Here is a 20,155-nt window from a genome sequence, read left to right as displayed (position 1 = left end):
TTTTCACTAATTTTTCACTAATCACATTCCAGATATATATAATTAGTGCTAAACTAAAATGCTTAGAGCTGTATCAGTTAGACAAGCCAGAGGTGTGGTTTCAGGTAGAAGTTGTAAGAATTTAATTGGAAGTTTACGGAGTTTTTCTAAGATAGTAAGTCAAGTTGATGCTTCAGACGATTCACAAACTGGTAAATTTGTTAATACAGTTTCAAAACCTTATGCTGTTACTACTTATGCTAGACCAAATTTAGTATTGACTCATGGTAAAGGATCGATTTTATATGATTTAGAAAATAGACAATATATAGATTTTAGTAGTGGGATTGCTGTTACTTGTTTAGGACATGCTAATGAAGAACTTGCCCAAGTTATTAATGATCAAACATCAAAATTATTACATTGTTCAAATTTATTCTATAATCTTCCTGCTGGAGAATTGGCTAATAAATTAGTATCTAAAACCAGAGATTCAGGAGCTATGAAAGATGCTCAAAGAGTATTTTTATGTAATTCAGGTACTGAAGCTAATGAAGCTGCATTAAAATTTGCTAGAAAATATGGTAAAACAATTAATGAATCTAAAATTGAAATTATAACATTTAAAAATTCTTTTCATGGTAGAACTATGGGAGCTTTATCTGTTACTCCTAATCCTAAATATCAAGCACCATTTTCTCCTTTAATTCCGAGTATTCAAGTGGCTGATACTGAAGATATTAATAGTGTAGCTAAAGTTATTAGTAAAGAAAAAACTTGTGCAGTTATTATTGAACCAATTCAAGGTGAAGGTGGAATTAATATTGTTAATGAAAAATTCTTAGTTGAACTTCGAAAACTTTGTGATGAAAATGATGTATTATTAATTTTTGATGAAATTCAATGTGGTTTATCAAGAAGTGGTAAATTATGGGCTCATTCAACTTTAAATGAATCAGTTAATCCAGATATTCTTACTATGGCTAAAGCTTTAGGTAATGGATTCCCAATTGGTGCTACTATGATTACTGATAAAGTTGAAAGTGCCCTTCAAGTTGGTGATCATGGTACTACTTATGGTGGTAATCCATTAGCTGCTAGAATTGGTAATTTTGTTTTAGATAAACTTACTGAAGAATCTTTCTTACAAGGGGTTAATGAAAAATCAGAAATTTTTAAAACTTCTCTTGATAAGATAGCTAAAAAATATCCTGATCATGTATTGGCAGTTAAGGGTAAAGGATTATTATTAGGATTACAATTAAATAATTCAGTCGATAGTACGGCTGTAGTTAATAAGTGTAGAGAAAATGGGTTAGTCGTTATAACTGCGGGTTTAAATGTGGTAAGAATTGTTCCAGCCTTAAATATCCCTAATGAATTGATTTCTAAAGGGTTAGATATATTGGATCATAGTTTGAAACAGGTTATTGAATCTTCAACTTAGTTATCTACGTATATTACCATAGAATTTAATCCATAGTACATAGTACATACATTAGAGAAAAGCTCGGCTGCGATTTGTAGAGCGGGATCTGAACCCGTGAAAGAAAAAAAAAAAGTCGTTTGAGATAAGCCAGTAGCAATCGCCAATAAAACAATGTAAATAGCATAGTAAGTATAACCATAACCAAAAGGGAATCAGCTGATGAAGACAATAACAATAAGTAATATAAAAAGATGACAATTCCATTCAGTATCCCTACCACGGATCTTGATTATTGCTTAGAACAGCTATTGGATCATAAACCTCCAAAGATACTACCACCAGAAACTATTCAACAATTATGTCATACATTAAAAGCACAACTTCTTGGAACTCCAAATATTATGAGTCTTAATTCTCCAATATCAGTTGTAGGAGATATTCATGGACAATTTCATGATCTACTAGAAATCTTTCAAATTGGAGGTTCTCCTCCTAGTACAAATTATTTATTCTTAGGAGATTATGTTGATAGAGGTTATTATTCAGTTGAAACTATTTCTTTATTAATTGCATTAAAATTAAGATATCCTGATCGAATTTATTTAATTAGGGGAAATCATGAATCAAGAACTATTACCACAAATTATGGATTTTATACTGAAGTATTAAGTAAATATAATGGTTCATCAGAAGTATGGACTTATTTTACAGATTTATTTGATTATTTACCATTAGGAGCAACAATTGATGGTAAAATCTTTGCAGCTCATGGGGGTTTATCTCCTAGTTGTCAACAATTAGATCAAATAAGAACTCTTGATAGATTTAGAGAAATCCCTCATGATGGAATAATGGCTGATTTAGTTTGGTCAGATCCTGATACAGAAATAATGGACTTTAAATTATCTCCACGAGGTGCTGGTTACCTCTTTGGTTTAGATATTATAAATAAATTTTGTCAAGATAATGATTTGGTTCAAATGATAAGAGCTCATCAATTATGTAATGAAGGTTATACAAGTTATTGGAAAGGGAAATGTTTAACAGTATGGTCAGCTCCAAATTATTGCTACAGATGTGGTAATAAAGCCAGTATACTAGAAATCTTACATTCAAATTATGGATCTAAAGATCCTCATGATCTAGATGATGATAATGATAATGATGATGAATTTTCTGATGTTACTTATAAAGATTATGCTAATAGATTCAATAGTTTACGAGTTCGTCAACAACAAGGAGTTCTTCCCGGACAATTTTTTAACGTATTTGAAGCATCACCAGAAAATAGAGATGATACCCTTAATTCTAAAAGTGTTAATGGTATTAATTCTGATGAAAATTTTACGGGAAATGGTGACTTCTTTGCATCGTTTTTCCAGGAAAGACGTCCTAAACAGTATGTGGAGTACTTTCTTTAATTTAATTATCTGTATTATTAATTAGAATATATATACAATTTTTTTGTATAACTTAATATGTAATCAACTTATCCGTAATATAATTCAAAATTGAATCCATCATGAACTTCATAATCATCTAAACTTATATGATCCTTGTATACACTGTTACCTTTCTTTAGTACTAACTTATCGTATGGTGTACCTATTTGCAATGAGATTATTTTCTTCAAATCTCCAATCGTATCGGTTGGAAGACACTTTACTCGTATCTTCTTACCCAACCTATCATTAGCCAATACCTCTATCATATTTGTTAGTATAATGTTATTGACACTGGGTATCATTTCATTAATAAATTATAATTAAAATACAAATAAAAAAAAAATGTCGTGCCTCCCACGCAAAAACCCCGTAAAAAATTCATTACCATTGTTAAGATAGCAGTAGCAATTCATAGTTTATGATATTATAGAGAGTATTCATTACAGTGACATAAGCACGATGATGGGACACTCTTCTTCAAACTCCAGCAAGGACCAGAACCAAAATCCGCACCCTGGTTCTGGTTCTGGCTCAATTCATCGTCATAATCATAATCATACCGCTACACAAAGGCGGCCCTCATTATTGAGACATCCATCTGCCAATGCCAGTTCCAATTCAAGTGCCAATGCCTCCGTAGCTGCCGCTGTGGCTGCCGTATCTAACACACCCATGCATTCAACACATCTTAAGCGATCTACAAACCAGTCGACCAGTACGTCGTCAATGTCGTCACTTTCATCTTCAGGAAGCAATGGTAACAGCAACAGTGGTAATGGCAATGGAAGTGGGTCTGGCAATAGCACTGGCAGTGCCAATGGTTCGAATATCTCACCTACAAATTCAACTAGTGGCCCTTCTTCGGCCCCTGTTCAACAGCAGCAGCAACAGCAACAACAACAGCAGCAGCAACAACAATCATCTAGTCGAAATCGTCCTCGCTCACTATCCCAACATCATAGTAACTCACAATATCTTGCTCAAGAACGAGTATATTTAAAGAAAATTCGAAATCAATTGGTTGATGATTATTATACCAAAGGTATCTCAGGGGCTGATGATGAGTCTAAAGATACAGAAATTAATGAAGAAGAGGATGATGATGATGACGATAATGATCAAGGAAATAGTAACTTTTTAGAAGATCTTGATGATGATAAATATCAGATTGATTTCAGTTTGGCATATTCTATGATGAAAAGTGGTGGTACTAATATCAATATGAATCCTAATAAGAATATAACGCAATTAAGTAAAGATCAGACTGATGATCCTGCTGTTTTAGAACGATTAGAATGGCAATCTATGTTAACATCAGTATTAACTGGTGATGTGGTCAAATCAGAAAAGACAAAAATCATTAATAATAATAATCCAGATAATGGACAAGAATCTTTCTTACATGCTACATATAAAGAGAGCCTATGGTTTGGAGTAAGAGCCAAATTATTTAATAGATCTGAAGATGATCAAAGGAAAATTATATCATATAGAAGAACTTTAGTAGATCAATTAATTGAAGATGTTTTAAAATTCGAAGTCAATTATGATGATCCAATTAATAATCCTACCAGAACTCAAGTAATGAAATTATTAGATCGTTATGAACAAGCGTGTGGAAATTGGAGAACATTAGAAGATATGAAGAATGATAAACCTTTATGTCGAAGTGAAGAATTTGAAAATCGAATCGATGCATTAAATGCCTGGTTTACTATAACAGAAGCTATTACAAGAGAAACTCGTTCATTAAGACTTTGGATAGGTAATGATGAATTAGATATTACCAAGAGTCCCGTAGAAACTCCATCTACAGAATCAGCATCTTTAACCAGTAGTAAAGTAATTCGAAAGATATTCGATGAAGATAATAAATCATTAGCAGAAAGATTAATGAAGGAAAAAGATGTTCATACAATTTTTCAAAAACGAATCTTTTTACCCATGGCACCTTGGATGATTAAATCTAAAGATGCATATATAACTTTGGGTCATATGTTTGAACAAATGAAATTACCTGACTATATCCATGATTTAATTCAAATTTGTATTATTCCTATGAAATTAATTAAAGAAATTATCAATGTAAGACTTGGTTATGCTATAAAATTACAGAATCCTACATTAATGATGATAGATCAAATGATTGAAGATTTTAAATCATATATTACTATTGCCCTTGAAGTAAAAATGGGGATTCAAGAGTATTGTAAACCTGTAGCCGGTAATACATGGGTGATTGGAGATTTTTTTGAAGGAGAAAATCTGGATTTTGATCAAGTTGTATTAAGATGTGCTAAATATTATTTGGTTTTATTGAATAGAAAATTATTAGATAGTACGAGATCAACTACCAATTTTAGAACTTTTAAGGAACCAGAAGAATTAGAAGAAGCATGGTCATTTTTGAGATGGTTAGGTAATTCTATTGATGGAGGTAGTGTATTAGTTTCAGAGCAAATTACCGTATTAGCTCTGAAATTAATTCAAAGATTATTAGCATACTTCAATAGTCAACTTCGTTCACCACCTTCTGGAGTAAATTCAGATTTAATCAGATGGTATAGTTCTACTACGGAAAATTTTGGACAATTACGTCGTAAATTAGCTAGATTTACTGGAGAAATGTCAAGAGAATTCACTAATTCATTAGTATTTAGTCTTCCATCAACTCCTACTAATTTAACTAAGAATTTATTAGAAATATTAAAGGCAAGAAATCATTTTTTAGTATATACTGGAACGGTAGAAGCTCAAGGTATATATTTCTTTGCTAGTCCTGAACTTGCAGGTAATGAACAAGAAATTCTTAAGATTATTAATGGATCTTATGTAGGATTAGATCCAAATAATTCTAATTATGAATTTACTGATTTATTAGATTTAATTCAATCAGAAGGTGATGAAGATTATATACCGTCTCAAGCGTTGGCATCTCATTCAAGTGATTTTGCTTATATACTTGCATTATGTCCTCCTAAACCAATTGTATGGGAAGGTAGTATTATTAATTTAAATATGACTGATGTTCCTATAAGTGATGTTAAAACAGGACAAATGATTCTTATAACTAAATTACCATATTATAGTTTACATATAGTACGAGAAAAATTTCTTGATATTGTTAGTGATATAATGCTGGGAACTCCTGTTGAACAAAGATGTTCATTAACTAAAGTTCATCAAGAATTAACAAAAATTAATCGAGCATTTTTTAAAATGTGTATTTCAGTACTTGATTCAGTTAAAATCGTAAGAGATAAGTGTAAAGAATTATCTATTGAAGGTGATTATCAATCATTAATTAATAATTATTTTATATATGCTCGAGATTATGGTAAAAATTCCATTAGAAGTTTAGATAGTTCTCGAAAATCCGCCATTATTATGAAATTAATTCAATTATCAATTGATTGGGTAAGTTTTATTTGTGATGATTGTCTGCCAACTGATAGGAAAACATTTAGATGGTGTGTTTTAGCATTAGAATTTGCTATGGAAATGACAAGAGGATTTAATGTTCTTGTACTTAATGAAGAACAATTTTATAAATTAAAATTAAAAGTGGCACGATGTATGTCATTACTTATATCTCATTTTGATATTATGGGAGCTAGATCAAGTGAAGCAGAAAGAAATACTTTACTTAAATGGTCATCTACTCGTCATAAGATTGAAAATTCATCTGATGATAATTATATTATAAAAGCATATCGAGAAGATTTAATGAAACAAATTGCCAATATAGAAGAATATCGAACAGAACTTCAAGAAGATTTACATTCAGTAGGTAGAGTATTAGATATTACTGATCTGGAATATCAATTTGTTACTTTATTAGCTTCATCATTTTCAAGTGTATCTATTAGATGGCAAAAGGGTAGATTTATTGGAGGTGGAACATTTGGTCAAGTATTTGCAGCCGTTAATTTAGATACTGGAGGAGTTATGGCCGTTAAAGAAATTAGATTTCATGATAGTCAATCAATTAAAAATATTGTTCCTTCAATAAAGGAAGAAATGACAGTATTGGAAATGTTAAATCATCCAAATGTTGTTCAATATTTTGGAGTTGAAGTTCATCGAGATAAAGTTTATATTTTTATGGAATTTTGTGAAGGTGGTTCATTATCAGGATTATTGGCTCATGGAAGAATTGAAGATGAAGTTGTAATTCAAGTATATACATTACAAATGTTAGAAGGGTTAGCATATTTACATCAATCAGGAGTTGTTCATCGAGATATTAAACCTGAAAATATTCTTTTAGATCATAATGGAGTTATTAAATTTGTTGATTTTGGTGCTGCTAAAGTAATTGCTAATAGTGGTAAAACTAGAAATCCCGCTAGTATTGGTTCAAGACCTGCTAATGGTAATCCAAATTCTATGACAGGGACTCCAATGTATATGTCACCAGAAGTAATTACTGGATCATCATCTGATAGAGGTGGAGTGGTGGATATTTGGTCACTTGGATGTTGTGTTCTTGAAATGGCTACTGGTCGTAGACCTTGGGCAAATCTTGATAATGAATGGGCTATAATGTATCATATTGCTGCTGGTCATAAACCACAATTACCATCACCTGATCAATTAAGTGAACCAGGTAGAAAGTTTGTATCAAGATGTCTTGAACATGATCCTAAAAAGAGACCAAGTGCAGTTGAATTATTAAATGATCCTTGGATAGTTGCTATTAGACAAGCTGCCTTTGGAGGTAGTGTTGATACGACGATAACTCCTTCATCAGAAGCAGGAACTGAAGTATTTCTGAATGTATCATAATATTTATTCTCTTCAAGTATTATTAGTATTAGTATTATTATTATTATTGGTTTTCATTTTCTACATAGTACATTATAATTTTACAAAGGACTTTGAAATTGATCTATTTAAAATAGGCTATACTATACTCCATTTAACACTATGTACAAGATTACGTATTACATGATATGACCCCATTTATATGTCTGTAGGTATCTTTTCATTAAAGTAAGCCTTTATCTCATCTACTACATCACCTTTAACATTAGCATAACCAGCAGTTTTATTAATAGTAATTTTAAGGTTAGGATTAAATCTCAATAAATCTTGCTTAAATTGATTAATATCTCCCTTTATTCTCTTAATTTCAGTTGTTATCTTAGTATTTTGAATCTTTATATATACTGGCCAATGATTAAATTTAGTTTTCTTAATGCTATAGTTCTTATTACCAAATCCATTATTTGGTAAGTCTGTGTAACTTATAGATGATAATGAAGGAATTTCATAAGAAGTCACAATTTGATATTCCTTAGTAATAGGCACTCTTATGCCTTTCAACGATATTAACGATGGTCTCATGTCTGTAGCTGCTAAAGACGTTAAGTAAGTGTAGGTTGAAGTATTGGATAGTTTTGAAAAATTTCAGTTCATTTTTTTAGAGAAATGTCGCGGAGGGTACAGAAATTTTACATGTGTCGCGACATCGCACCACATCTGTACCGCAATAGTTAAGGTATACTATACTATATATATGCTATACTATATACATATATACTATACATACATGCTATAACGCAATAGTTAAGATATATACTCACACATATATACTCGTATATACTGCCTATATGCCTATATACCTAAAATATTCTCTGTCCTTGAAGAAAGTACAGGAAATGCATCAACACTGTCCCGTTCTTCTTCCTTCAAATTATTGTGCAACTTCAAGTGCTTAGTAAAATCAGGCTTCCTCTCAAATTCTTCTCCACAAATATCACATTTAAATGATTTTAAATGGATTTTCATATGTTTAGTTAAATTAGAACTTTCACTAAATCTCTTTTTACATCCTGGCCATTTACAAATCAATGGTTTTTCTCCTGTATGAACTCTATTATGAATGGATAATGATGAACTAGTTGCAAATTTCTTATTACAAATTGAACAAGAAAATGGTTTCTCTCCACTATGAGTTCTTAAATGTTGTTTTAACATAGTATCAACAGCAAAGCAAGCACCACAGATTTCACATTTGCATGGCTTATGATTTGTATGAATATGAATATGTCTCATAAGCTTTTGTCTTTGAGTAAATATTTTGCCATTATGTCTTTCGCAGCCAACCCAATTACAATTATAGATTGATTTACCTGATCCTATATGATCATCAATTAGATGTGTTTGTAACAGGCCTTCATCTGTATGAACTTTATTACATGGAATTGGATTTCCATTATCGTCAACTCCAATCTGCCATTTACAAGTATGTGTTGGATCTACTATATTATCAGAAAAATTTCTTCTTTTCTTTGGTAAAATTTTCATAGAAGTAATTTGGAATTCACTCATTGACGTATTAGAGAGATCTTGTTTATAATTATCAAACATATGATCATTAAACTCATCGTCTTCTTCTTTCTTTATGCTTAATGCAACTGGTGATCGGGGTGAAGAATTCAATGACTTATCGGTAGATTTGGGTGTTAGTATTTGACTTTGTAATGTTGGTACAAGGTTATTTGAATAAGTAGCATCATCTTGATCTTGAATATTACTACTACTATTCTTATGAGTTACTAAATGATCAATTAATTGATTCAAATCGGAATTCATAAAATCACAGTCATTCCACTCACAATGATAACATGTTTGATTAGGATTGATAGTTCCATCATTAGTGGCAGTATCATTTTTTATGGTATCGACATTTAATCCATATTCTTCACTTATATGATGTCCCATAATATGTTTTAAAAGAGTATCATCGTTTACCTTTCTGTAACAATTATCCCATTGACAAGAATATGTAGAAGATTCATTAAATGTAGAAAAGTCTGTATTTGTTAATTGTGGCATCTGAGATTGTGTGGTACTAGAAGATGTTACAGGTCTTGTTGTTTGATTTAATACTTCTTCTAAACTTGGACCTGTCTTAGAATCCTGAGATCCATTTAGAAGTTGATTAAAGTTATTGAACTGAATATAGAAATCAAAATCAGATAACAAATGTTCAGTATTAGTGGTATTAGTTGAATTAGATGGACTAATTGAATCAACATTTGGTATAGTGGTATGAAAACAAGACTGGTGGTAATGATGATGTTGATGATCAGAAGGATCAAGCTTTGGAGTATTATTGGTATTTTCAGGTTGCAGATGACATTCATGAGGGAAATGGATTTCAAACTTCTTTAGAGAATTATTTAGCTTTCGTTTCTTTGAACTTGCATCTATATCGGTTAAGTTTCTATGAACATTATTGATTAAATCTTCAAACAAAGGTTTCTTAGGAAGTTGTAGTTCACATAAATTATTTTGATGATGAGAATGATGTTGTTGAGCTGGTACACAACAGTTATATGGAACATCTTGAAGTTGATTAGTATTGGAATTTGATGAACTTAAACCATGATCATTATGATTGCAAATCGAATAGCTTAAGCAACTTGGATTACCACAACAATCTACAGTTTGTTGCTTATTCAGTAATTCAGCATTTGAAGTCAGCGGGGTAGTTGCAGTTGGAGTTGAAGATGGAGTTGCAGAGCAACAAGTAGATTCAGCAGTACAATTTTCATCTTCACAGCATATTTCTTCACAATGTTGATGATCATCTGTATGACTATTAAGTTCAATACAACAAGAAGAATTTTCACATTCAAGACATTTACTGTTTGAATTTTTACTTGAATCTTCACAAGTAGAAAAGAAACAATCATCTAATTCATCACAGAAAATATCATCACATAAATCTATATTATCAAACTCCTTACAGCTATCAAAATATGATGCTAGTTCATTATTGTTTGAAGTAGAAATATTAATCTTTGGAGCAATATTAGTAGTAGTAGTAGTAGAAGTAGTCGAAGACTTTTCAAAGTGATGATCATGGTCATGATTATGAATATGACCATGAATATGGGTATGATCCTTATGTTTATGAATGTGACCATGAACATAACCATGAGTAGCTAATCCACTCTTAGGAATTGAAGATTTATTCATGGTTTCTTCAGTCTCTTGAACAACAATCTTGTTGGCATTATTAGATTGTGACATTGCCTACAAGAAGAAATGAAGAAAGAATGAAAAGAAGAAAGAATGAATGAATGAAAAGAAGAAAAAGAAAAAGAAAAAGAAGTTACCCAATAAATGAAAATTTTTTAATAAATTCAAAGAGATAATACTCTCAACTGATGGAAATTAAAATATCCTCTGACTGTATAATATCAGACAAAAGACGAGTATTATTAGCACTAGCTCTGAAGTCACTCTAGTAACCTAGAAACAAATTTAGCGAAAAAATGCACAATGACAATGACTTCTGATCACCGACAAAGTTTACTAATTAACCGTAATGATATACCAATTGGTAGTATAGTTTGTAATAACTAATACTTAAGACCCTTTAAACTATGAAAATTTCTATGTCAGCAACCTAACCTTAGAATATAATGTATCAGCTATAAATCCAGCCCTTCTATCGGCTATATAGAATTATTAGGGAATATCACCGGACCCAGTTCAACCACTGTGTCGATACTATGTAGCAGTACGGCACAGTCTGATTGTAATCAGAAAGGTTGCAATCACCCTGGTGGTTATACACAAAAGGTAAAAAAATAATTTGACATGATGATTAGGTCATGTGATTTCCAACGTGACTTGTCATGTGATTAGTTATTTTCTAAATCTGGTTCTTATCATTTTAGTTATTTATGACTATTTACTTACCTTTTATAAAACCTATGACAGTTCAAATTCCGGTCTCAGTGCAGTGTAGTAGTGTAGTCGTTACATTATTTTCTGATTCTTCTTAAAGCTATTGATGATTTTACTAATTGAGAGTCGCTTCTATCTATTTCAAAAGATTTGGTAATAAAGTTAAAGAAAATTTAATTGTTCAGTCAATTTGCTAATACATCAGCTTATACTACTAGTGAATACTGGTGAGCCACTTACAGGGGGAGATTGAATTCTCGGTAAACTAAATGCTAGTACGGCTATTTACGTTCTCGTTCATGCTTAATTACAACCTCGAATTCGGTTCCAGTCCTCAACACATCTAAAATTTAAAAAATAACTTGTAATTAGATTTAGTCAAGCGTGTGGCCACCTCACCCAACAACCATGGGTATATTAGATCTGCGTTGTTTTCTATTTTCTCCACTTTATAGTGTTTGGCAAAATAAATATAGCTAAGTTTACAATTTACAATTAATAAAATAATAAAAATATATCAACAAAAACTTTTCGCATCATTGCCTAATTGGGGTGGTTGATAAATAAACTTGTGCAGCAATATATGCATACGCATAAACATAATATACAAAGACCAAATCGGTAAGAGTTCTTTCCTTTGAACATGTTCTGTTAATAACCAAAGGGATCCCAAGAGAAGGTATATATATGCGAGCTTGAGGTACATAAGGGGATCAACAATAAGGGTTGTACCTAGGCACCCTTGGCTGAATAGAACTGACCATATGCAAGTTTCATAAATGGCCCGGCCAAGCAGTTTAACGTCATTGTTTATAATTATTGATGGAAATATGATCATGATCATGATCTTGATCGATTTAATTTAAGAAACACACTGCTATACAAACAACAATCCTCGCCATTAAATTTTTAGTTTAGTCAAATAATATTAAATTTAGGTTATTTTCTAGACTTCGATTAAAGTTAAAGAATAAACTTTATTTATATTATTAAAGTTAGATTAATTCGTATATGTTTAAATTAATTAAATTTAATAGAACTTGATTAATGCTAAGTATCTAATTCTGGAGGTATGATAAACATACACATCCACAAACACATCCACATACAAATCCATATTTCATATTCCCGAACTACAGCTAATAAGTTTTCTACACTTCATCCTCCATTGTTGCCTAGAAATACACGCAAACATCAAGTTCATGTTTAACAATACATACCGCTCATCTTCCATATCAGCCAACAATGCTAATTTCTCTTGTATTTTACGCACACATATTGTTGGAGTAACGTATCCTATTGTGAGCTTTTTCACTAGTTTTTGTAAGCATTCTTTTGAGCTAATTTTTTAATGCATAATTCCATCCTAATTAGGTAATGTATTGTAATATCTAAGATCTAATTAAATTAAAACTCTTGGAGTAGATTGTCTTTATATAAATACAATTGTCCCAAAACACCTTAGACCACAACTTAATTTTACGTCACTTTATTTAGCCTTAGGTTGACACTAAATTATAACTCAACTCTATACCTTAATACATAGTTGCAAATATGGCTATAGGCCAATTATTAACTAGATCTCGAGGGAAATCTTCAATAGACTTAGACAATCAGTCTGATACAAAAGTCGCAGATATACCTCAACCCCATAAGAATGATAAGTACCATATTAAGAAGAGTCCTTCTATGAACTTCTTTCAAGCTTCAAGAAGTATAATAACGAAACTTACCACCAAGAACCAACCTAAATTATTATCTCCAGTCATATTATCATCAGCCACACTTCCAACTACTACATCTCCATTACCTCAACATGAATATAAACTCCCACCAATACCTCCATCTTCTACATTTGATTACTCAGTACATAATATAGTTATGCCTAATTACAATTATAAAACCGACGATACCACTGAGATTAATAATAATCATAATGATCATAATAATCATAATAACAACCACAATAATAATGATGATGATAATGATGATAAGTCAATAGAAAATTCCATACAATCTACAAATACCCTTAAAGATATGATTAGGGAATCTTCAATATATAAATTTGAAGATAATGAAAGTATGATTACTAGACCTTTAAGACAAACTCCTTCAACTCCTGAACAGAATATTTTACCAGATATAACTGAAACCCCCATATTTAAAGCTACTACTTATAGTAATAAATCCATATTTGGTAATCTCGATGCCATATCTTTTGATGATAATATTTTAAGTAGAAGTACATCTCGTCAAGATTCATTATTTCTTAAAACTGAAGTTATTACTGATATGAGTTCTATTAAGGATGTTAGTATTCAAGTATATAAATCTTATGCTACAACCAATCCTGCTTCTTTAAAGATTATTAAACAACAAGAAGATTTGGCTCTATCAATATTAAGTGATGAAGAAGATAATGAGAATAGTTCTAATCGTGCTACTTTCCGAATTCTGCATGCATCTGAACCTGGTAAGGTAGAGAATCAAATTTATACTAGTGATTTTGATATAATATCAAACTATGGCCAATACGAGCCTATCAATGATAGTCAACAAGAACAAGAAGTGAATGATATAGAGTCAGATACATCGCCTGATGGAGAATTCTACTTCAATGATTCTCAAAAGTCTACTACTATCTACAATAATGAAATGAAATTGTTATCAGAAAGACAGAAGTTAATAATTGATAGACAACAATCTGAAATTGATTATTTAAAGCAATTACTATTTGAAGAAAGGAAATTAAATAATTATCTTGCTACATCTAACAATTCCTCACCACTGCTTAAGAAAGATAATGACTCTATAAAGTCTCGGAAAGTAAGGTCTAAATTTTTACCCATAAATATTACATCAGGAGAATTATCAACTCCATCTACTAAACCATTTAATCTTCAACCTCCAGATCGATCAGATTATGATTTAGATGATGTACTTGATAAATATCATTCATCAGAATCAATCCCTGATCATTCATTTAGGAAACCATCATTTGCTTCTTCAGTATTTTCTGAAGTACGGTCAAATTCTCCAGCTAAAGATACAGCTAATTCATTATCTTCATCATATACTATACCTTATTTATCAGATAAAGATAGTATAAGTCCTACTGCAGTTCCTATGGTATAATTATAATTATAATTTTTAATGTTTTTTTTCAATTCTATCCCGTTAATTTTTAATTCTTTTACTTCTACTTATCAAATTATTTATGGATTCAAAGGATATTTGTATGTTAATATATGATTAATATGTAACTATATACTGAGAAATTAAATCAAGTTTGTAATTCTTTAATTTCATTCTCATCTGCTACTAATCCCATAACCACCAAGTACATATTTAAATTATTTAACAAGTTTTGTTTCTTAGGTAAATTCACAAGATCAGTATTATCAATAGCCTTAGCACGATTAATAACTCCAAAGATTTCATCACGAACTTCATCGACAATAATTCTTTGATGACTTAATTTACCTCCTAAAGATAAAGTAGCCAAGAATTGCCAAACATAATTTTCTCTTGAAGAACCATCATCAACATCTTCAGGATGAGGAGGGAAAATGGCGGCGATTCTTGATTCCAAACTTTGAAATAATTGATCATAACATGAAGACCATTCTGAAAGATCAGTAGCTGATATAGAACCTTCACCAATAATTAATTCAGCTCGAGATAATAATGTTGTTAAAATTGATAAACCAATTTTTGTGGTTGAAACAAATGAAACATTATTATGTTCTATTAATATAAATAATAATCCTGTAATATCAGTAAATTTAAAATCCAATACTGCATTCATTAATACTTTTGAAAATGTTAAAGAATAAGCTTCAACTAATTTAATAATTGATTCAGGAACTCTTTTAGTTTCATAAGTTGTATAAGAACCATTTTTTATAACGGCTAAATTTTCTAAATTTGAAATAATTAATGTTACAATAGTTAAAATTTGAGTCGTTGTTAAAAATTTAAATAATCGAGGTAATATCTTTAAAGCCTTTTGGAAATTTAAACATTGAATAAATGGATTAACTTCATTTTCATCATCTCCTGAAAATGATGATTGTTCTAATACTTTTAATGATTCCCATAAATTACTTGTATCAACATCAGAATTAGTTCTTGATTCACTTTCAATATTCATAAGTTCAGTAATGATATTTTCTAAAATACTTAAAATATCTCTATTGGAATATTTCTTTTTATTGGTTCCTTCACTTGTTTGTCCATTTTGTTCAGCTTCAAGTTTTCTTTGCTGAGCTTTACTAATGATTTCTAATTGTTGTCTTGGTTTCTTTCCTGATCCAAATGAAATCTTTCCCAAGGCTCCTTCTCTTGCATATTGAGTTAATTTAGGTCTTTCCTTGGCTACAGTAACTGCTCTTTGAACTTGTTGTTGCATTCTTTGTAAGGCAACATCAGCTCTCTTATAACGGCCACCTAATCTATGACCACTTTGATCTAAATAAGCTTGAGCAATGGAATTATTTTGATGACTAGCACTAATTCCTGCATTGTTAACTTTGGGATGAATAACTTTATATACTTGAGCATAAAAATCTTCATTATAAGGATCTTCAGTAACAATTTGTGATAATTGAAATCTAGTTACAAAATCTTTATCCTTAGGATTCATAATTCCTGAATATTTCATAATTCTAGCCACTTTTTCTTGTCTTCTGGCGAGTTTTTCTTGTTCTTCAGGGGTTAAATCAGCTTGTTGTTGTTGATGGTGTTGATATTGATGTTGATGTTGATGTTGATGATAACCTCTTTGTTGATTTCTGTCATATCCACGGTGGTGGTTATCATACTGACCTTGGGCTTGGGCTTGAACTTGAGCTTGATGTTGGTGACTGGCTTGAACTGCTTCCTTAGATCCCAAAACAGGGAATTGAGATAAATCGGCACTTCTTGGAGCTGCCTCATGTCTAGCAACAGGTACCTTAACTTCAGTTGGTTGAATTTGAGCTTGAACAGGTTGAACAGGTTGAACAGGTTGAGAAACTTGTTGAGGTTGAACTTCTGGTTGAGGTTGAGGTTGAGCTTGAGTAACTTCTGGTTGAGTTGGTTGCTGAACTTGAGGAGGTAATTGAACTGGACCCTGAGGTAAGGGTTGTTGGAATTGAGGAGGTAAACCCTGAGGTGGGAATTGTTGATATGGAGCTCCTGGGAATTGTCCATATTGTTGAGGAATATATCCACCAGGTGGTAACATATAACCACCATATTGAGGTGGAGGTGGAGGTAACATACCTGGAATTCCATAAGGTTGAGGAGGATATTGAGCATTTACTCCAAGTTGATGATGTTGAACCAGAGGATCAATAGTGGTGGCTGTAAGTTGAGCTTCAATCTCCTCTAATGATAAGATCTTCTTTTCACCTTCTGCCTTCTTGGAGGGAACATTATCTCCCCACAAGTCTTGCATGAATTCATCATCATTAGCAGGAGCTGGAGCTACTGCAGCAGCCTGAGCATAACTAATAGTTTGTGGTGGAACAGTAGCAGTAGTACCAACACCAGAACCTCTGACACTGGGACCACTACCACTTCCACTACCTCTACTAGCTTCAAAATTGAAATCTTTCCCAATTGCGCCTGTACTTCCAAACGTCTCCGTATTAAACGCATCGTCTGCCTCGTCAAGGCCTTCTCCTAAACCGTCGTAAGTTTCTTCAAAGTCATAGGCTTCTTGCTGGGCCCTTGTGCTGGGCGGAGCTGCAGGATCAAATCCGAAGAATGACATTATTGTTCGGGGTAGAGTTAGTTAGTGGTAAAGGGCTGGTGGTTAAGTAACTTTTAAAAAGTCGTCGAGTTTTTCGGGCATTCAAAGTCACGTGAAAGAGCACGTGAAAAATTTAGCGCATAATATAATCATATTTAACATATAAGTCTATGTATACGTCTATTATGAGTCTATGTACAGTATACTGATTCTATGTACAATCTATGTAATTTTATATATTCTATTGTAGTTTAATCCTGTTACTTAAACGCCTGTAAGGCACTCACTAATTTGAGTTCCATCTCTTCCCACTCATCACTAGCTTTACTAAGCACAGTAATTGCTCCTCCTGCACCAATTCTCCATATTTTAGTTTGATCAGTATTTTCCTTATCATCAGCATAATGAAATACTGATCGAATTATCACTGACCAATCAGCTTCATCAGTCACTGACCAATAGCCTACCACTCCACTATAAATACCTCTTCTACCATTTGGAGTTGAAGTGGTTTGCATACTTTCTATACGTTGTAATAATTCTACTGATCTCTTTTTAGGAGCTCCTGTCATAGATCCTGGTGGTAATGAACTATGAAGGACATCTATTCCATGATACCCTTGTTTAGACAATTGTCCTTGGATTACACTAACCAATTGATATACAGTTTTGTATTCTTCAACTGCCATTAATTGAGTGACATCTACTTGTTCAGTAAATTGATACAAGTCATGACGAATTAAATCCACAATCATAAGATTTTCTCCCATCTCTTTAGGAGTCTTTAAGATCTTTGTAGCTTGAACTATATCGACTTCTGGAGTATTCTTAACTGTACCCTTAATAGGTCTAAGTTCAACTTGTTTCTTATTGTCCACTGTATTCTTCCATGATAAGAACCTTTCAGGAGATGATGAAATAATCACACAATCTTCAAAATCCATAAAACATGAAAATGGTGATGGATTCTTACGAAGAGTCAATACTTTATATATATCCCATGCATTGACATAACTGGGGAGAGTTATTTTCAGTTGAGTGGTTAAACAAAGCTCATAAGAATCTCCTGAATGTAAGTAATCTTGACATTGAGCAAATTGTTGGTTGTAGATATCTCTGGATGGGAATTCAAACTTGATAAGATTCTGATCAGATTCATTCACATAGTCTTTTACCGAACTGGGGATATCATCCAATGATAATTTTAAATCTTCAGCTTGGGTAAGTCTAGTATATATGGACTCACACCATTCTGAATCATTAGGGCGTATAGATACAACAAACCAATCATGAGTTGTATGGTCATATACCATAAACCTATCGATATAGATCAATTTCAAATCAGGAGTATTTCCATTACATATCGATTCAAGTTGTTCTAATATTACATGCTGACCTTCTTCATACGATATTAATCCAAGATATCCACCAAAAAATGGTAGATCTCTTTCATGATAGTTGCCTAATTTAGTGTTGATATCTGATCGAGGAATGTACTTCTCTTTAATCTTAGATCCTATGAGTTTCCATACTTCTGATTTATCCTTTATAGGAAGGGTAGAATGGTTACCATTGACATTAATATGAACTTCTAAGGCATCCACTGAATGAGTAATTATTTCATTTTCGGATAATACCGGTAATCCAATTATTGACCATTCTCCCGGTATAGAGGCAGAATTCAAAAGAAAGAATTTCTCATGATATCTATTGAAATAATCACATATATCAGTTGGATCAATGTCATTATTTAATTGGAATTTCTTTAAATATATATCTGGATCAGTGCTGGTATTGGATTTGTTTTCTATGATCCCATTGGGTATCAAATAGTCTTCATGAACTGTATGAGAACTAAAGGCTTGAGGTAATGTGGACTCATCCGAATGACCCTTAATGGTTCTATTGACTTTCTGGTTATAATCATAGGCAATCTTGGAGAAATTTCTAACAAGTTTTTCACCATTAGTTGAACATATAGATTCTGGATGATATTGAACTCCATAAAATGGCAATGAACTATGTCTAGCAGCCATTAAGACTTTCGAATCATTATCATAACAATATGCTAACGGAATAATCTCATCATTGACTTCATCCACATATAAGGAATGATATCTAACATTACCAAATCCAGTCATACTATCATTAAATAAGAGATTTTCAATATCATTATCAGGGATTATATCATATACTTGACCATGTCTAACATCACTCAAACGACTAATGTCATTCCCAAACGAGTAACACATACATTGGAACCCCAAACAAATTCCCAATACAGGAATTACTGACTGAGACTGTGCTTGTTTCGCATACTTAAATTTTTCAAATAAAAATTTAATTATTCCTACATCGTCATCGTTAGCAGGATGACCAGGACCAGGACCAATCACCATAAAGTCAAAATACGATAAATAATCATTATAGAATGTATCATACTGGTCAGGGGGGAATGCATCATTATGAATCGTAATGACTTTTTGGTGAGTGGTCTGTCGCAACAAACTCGCTAGGTTGTTGGTGAATGAATCGTAGGAATCAATGAGAAGGATCATTGAGATGGTGATGATGGTAATTATAATGAGAGGCGTTGATGGTTAGTGAAATTTTTTTGGGTGCTGCGAAAATAGAGTTGGGAGTGTTAGTGAGAGACAAATAGTGGAGAGTTAGTGGAGTCAGTGAGAGAGAGTTAGATTTAGTGAGGTTTTGTGAGCGAGACGTGGCGAATTAGCCAGTGAGAAATATTAAGAGATAGTGAGAGTTAGTGAGAGTTAGTGAGAGTTAGTGAGAGATAGTGAGAGCTAGTCAGAGTAGTGAGTATGAATTACTGTACTGAATATGTATTAATTATTA

General features: G+C 32.0%; 9 protein-coding genes across 9 annotated transcripts; 4 read left to right on the top strand and 5 right to left on the bottom strand. All coding sequences in view use genetic code 12, as the record gives it.

Moving 5' to 3' along the window:
* The first annotated feature begins 18 nt into the window (after nucleotides 1-18).
* On the top strand, nucleotides 19-1,536 carry ARG8 (acetylornithine transaminase). Its single transcript, XM_064884686.1, has one exon. It carries the CDS (start codon nucleotides 59-61, stop codon nucleotides 1,424-1,426), a length of 1,368 nt encoding a protein of 455 aa, XP_064737268.1. The 5' UTR covers nucleotides 19-58; the 3' UTR covers nucleotides 1,427-1,536.
* PPG1 (putative serine/threonine-protein kinase) lies at nucleotides 1,194-3,254 on the top strand. The gene has a single exon (XM_064882193.1). The coding sequence runs from the start codon at nucleotides 1,660-1,662 to the stop codon at nucleotides 2,827-2,829; it is 1,170 nt and encodes a 389-aa protein (XP_064737267.1). The 5' UTR covers nucleotides 1,194-1,659; the 3' UTR covers nucleotides 2,830-3,254.
* Nucleotides 2,852-3,254, bottom strand: RJT21DRAFT_121732 (ubiquitin-like protein). The gene has a single exon (XM_064882192.1). The coding sequence runs from the start codon at nucleotides 3,153-3,155 to the stop codon at nucleotides 2,898-2,900; it is 258 nt and encodes an 85-aa protein (XP_064737266.1). The 5' UTR covers nucleotides 3,156-3,254; the 3' UTR covers nucleotides 2,852-2,897.
* Nucleotides 3,255-3,864: 610 nt separating this feature from the next.
* On the top strand, nucleotides 3,865-7,739 carry SSK2 (mitogen-activated protein kinase kinase kinase). The gene has a single exon (XM_064882191.1). It carries the CDS (start codon nucleotides 4,045-4,047, stop codon nucleotides 7,639-7,641), a length of 3,597 nt encoding a protein of 1,198 aa, XP_064737265.1. The 5' UTR covers nucleotides 3,865-4,044; the 3' UTR covers nucleotides 7,642-7,739.
* On the bottom strand, nucleotides 7,720-8,234 carry IMG2 (mitochondrial 54S ribosomal protein mL49). The gene has a single exon (XM_064882190.1). It carries the CDS (start codon nucleotides 8,200-8,202, stop codon nucleotides 7,819-7,821), a length of 384 nt encoding a protein of 127 aa, XP_064737264.1. The 5' UTR covers nucleotides 8,203-8,234; the 3' UTR covers nucleotides 7,720-7,818.
* Nucleotides 8,235-8,379: 145 nt separating this feature from the next.
* Nucleotides 8,380-11,291, bottom strand: CSR1 (Csr1p). The gene has a single exon (XM_064882189.1). It carries the CDS (start codon nucleotides 10,897-10,899, stop codon nucleotides 8,473-8,475), a length of 2,427 nt encoding a protein of 808 aa, XP_064737263.1. The 5' UTR covers nucleotides 10,900-11,291; the 3' UTR covers nucleotides 8,380-8,472.
* A 1,700-nt stretch (nucleotides 11,292-12,991) lies between these two features.
* RJT21DRAFT_121727 (uncharacterized protein) lies at nucleotides 12,992-14,775 on the top strand. The gene has a single exon (XM_064882188.1). The coding sequence runs from the start codon at nucleotides 13,117-13,119 to the stop codon at nucleotides 14,695-14,697; it is 1,581 nt and encodes a 526-aa protein (XP_064737262.1). The 5' UTR covers nucleotides 12,992-13,116; the 3' UTR covers nucleotides 14,698-14,775.
* Nucleotides 14,776-17,396, bottom strand: RJT21DRAFT_121726 (uncharacterized protein). Its single transcript, XM_064882187.1, has one exon. It carries the CDS (start codon nucleotides 17,318-17,320, stop codon nucleotides 14,846-14,848), a length of 2,475 nt encoding a protein of 824 aa, XP_064737261.1. The 5' UTR covers nucleotides 17,321-17,396; the 3' UTR covers nucleotides 14,776-14,845.
* ABZ1 (4-amino-4-deoxychorismate synthase) lies at nucleotides 17,392-20,097 on the bottom strand. The gene has a single exon (XM_064882186.1). The coding sequence runs from the start codon at nucleotides 19,855-19,857 to the stop codon at nucleotides 17,560-17,562; it is 2,298 nt and encodes a 765-aa protein (XP_064737260.1). The 5' UTR covers nucleotides 19,858-20,097; the 3' UTR covers nucleotides 17,392-17,559.
* Nucleotides 20,098-20,155: the final 58 nt, after the last annotated feature.

Source organism: Scheffersomyces amazonensis, assembly GCF_036850825.1.
Source record: "Scheffersomyces amazonensis strain UFMG-HMD-26.3 chromosome Unknown RJT21scaffold_5, whole genome shotgun sequence".
NCBI classification, from domain to species: domain Eukaryota; kingdom Fungi; phylum Ascomycota; class Pichiomycetes; order Serinales; family Debaryomycetaceae; genus Scheffersomyces; species Scheffersomyces amazonensis.
This window is presented reverse-complemented; position numbering and strand designations above follow the sequence as displayed.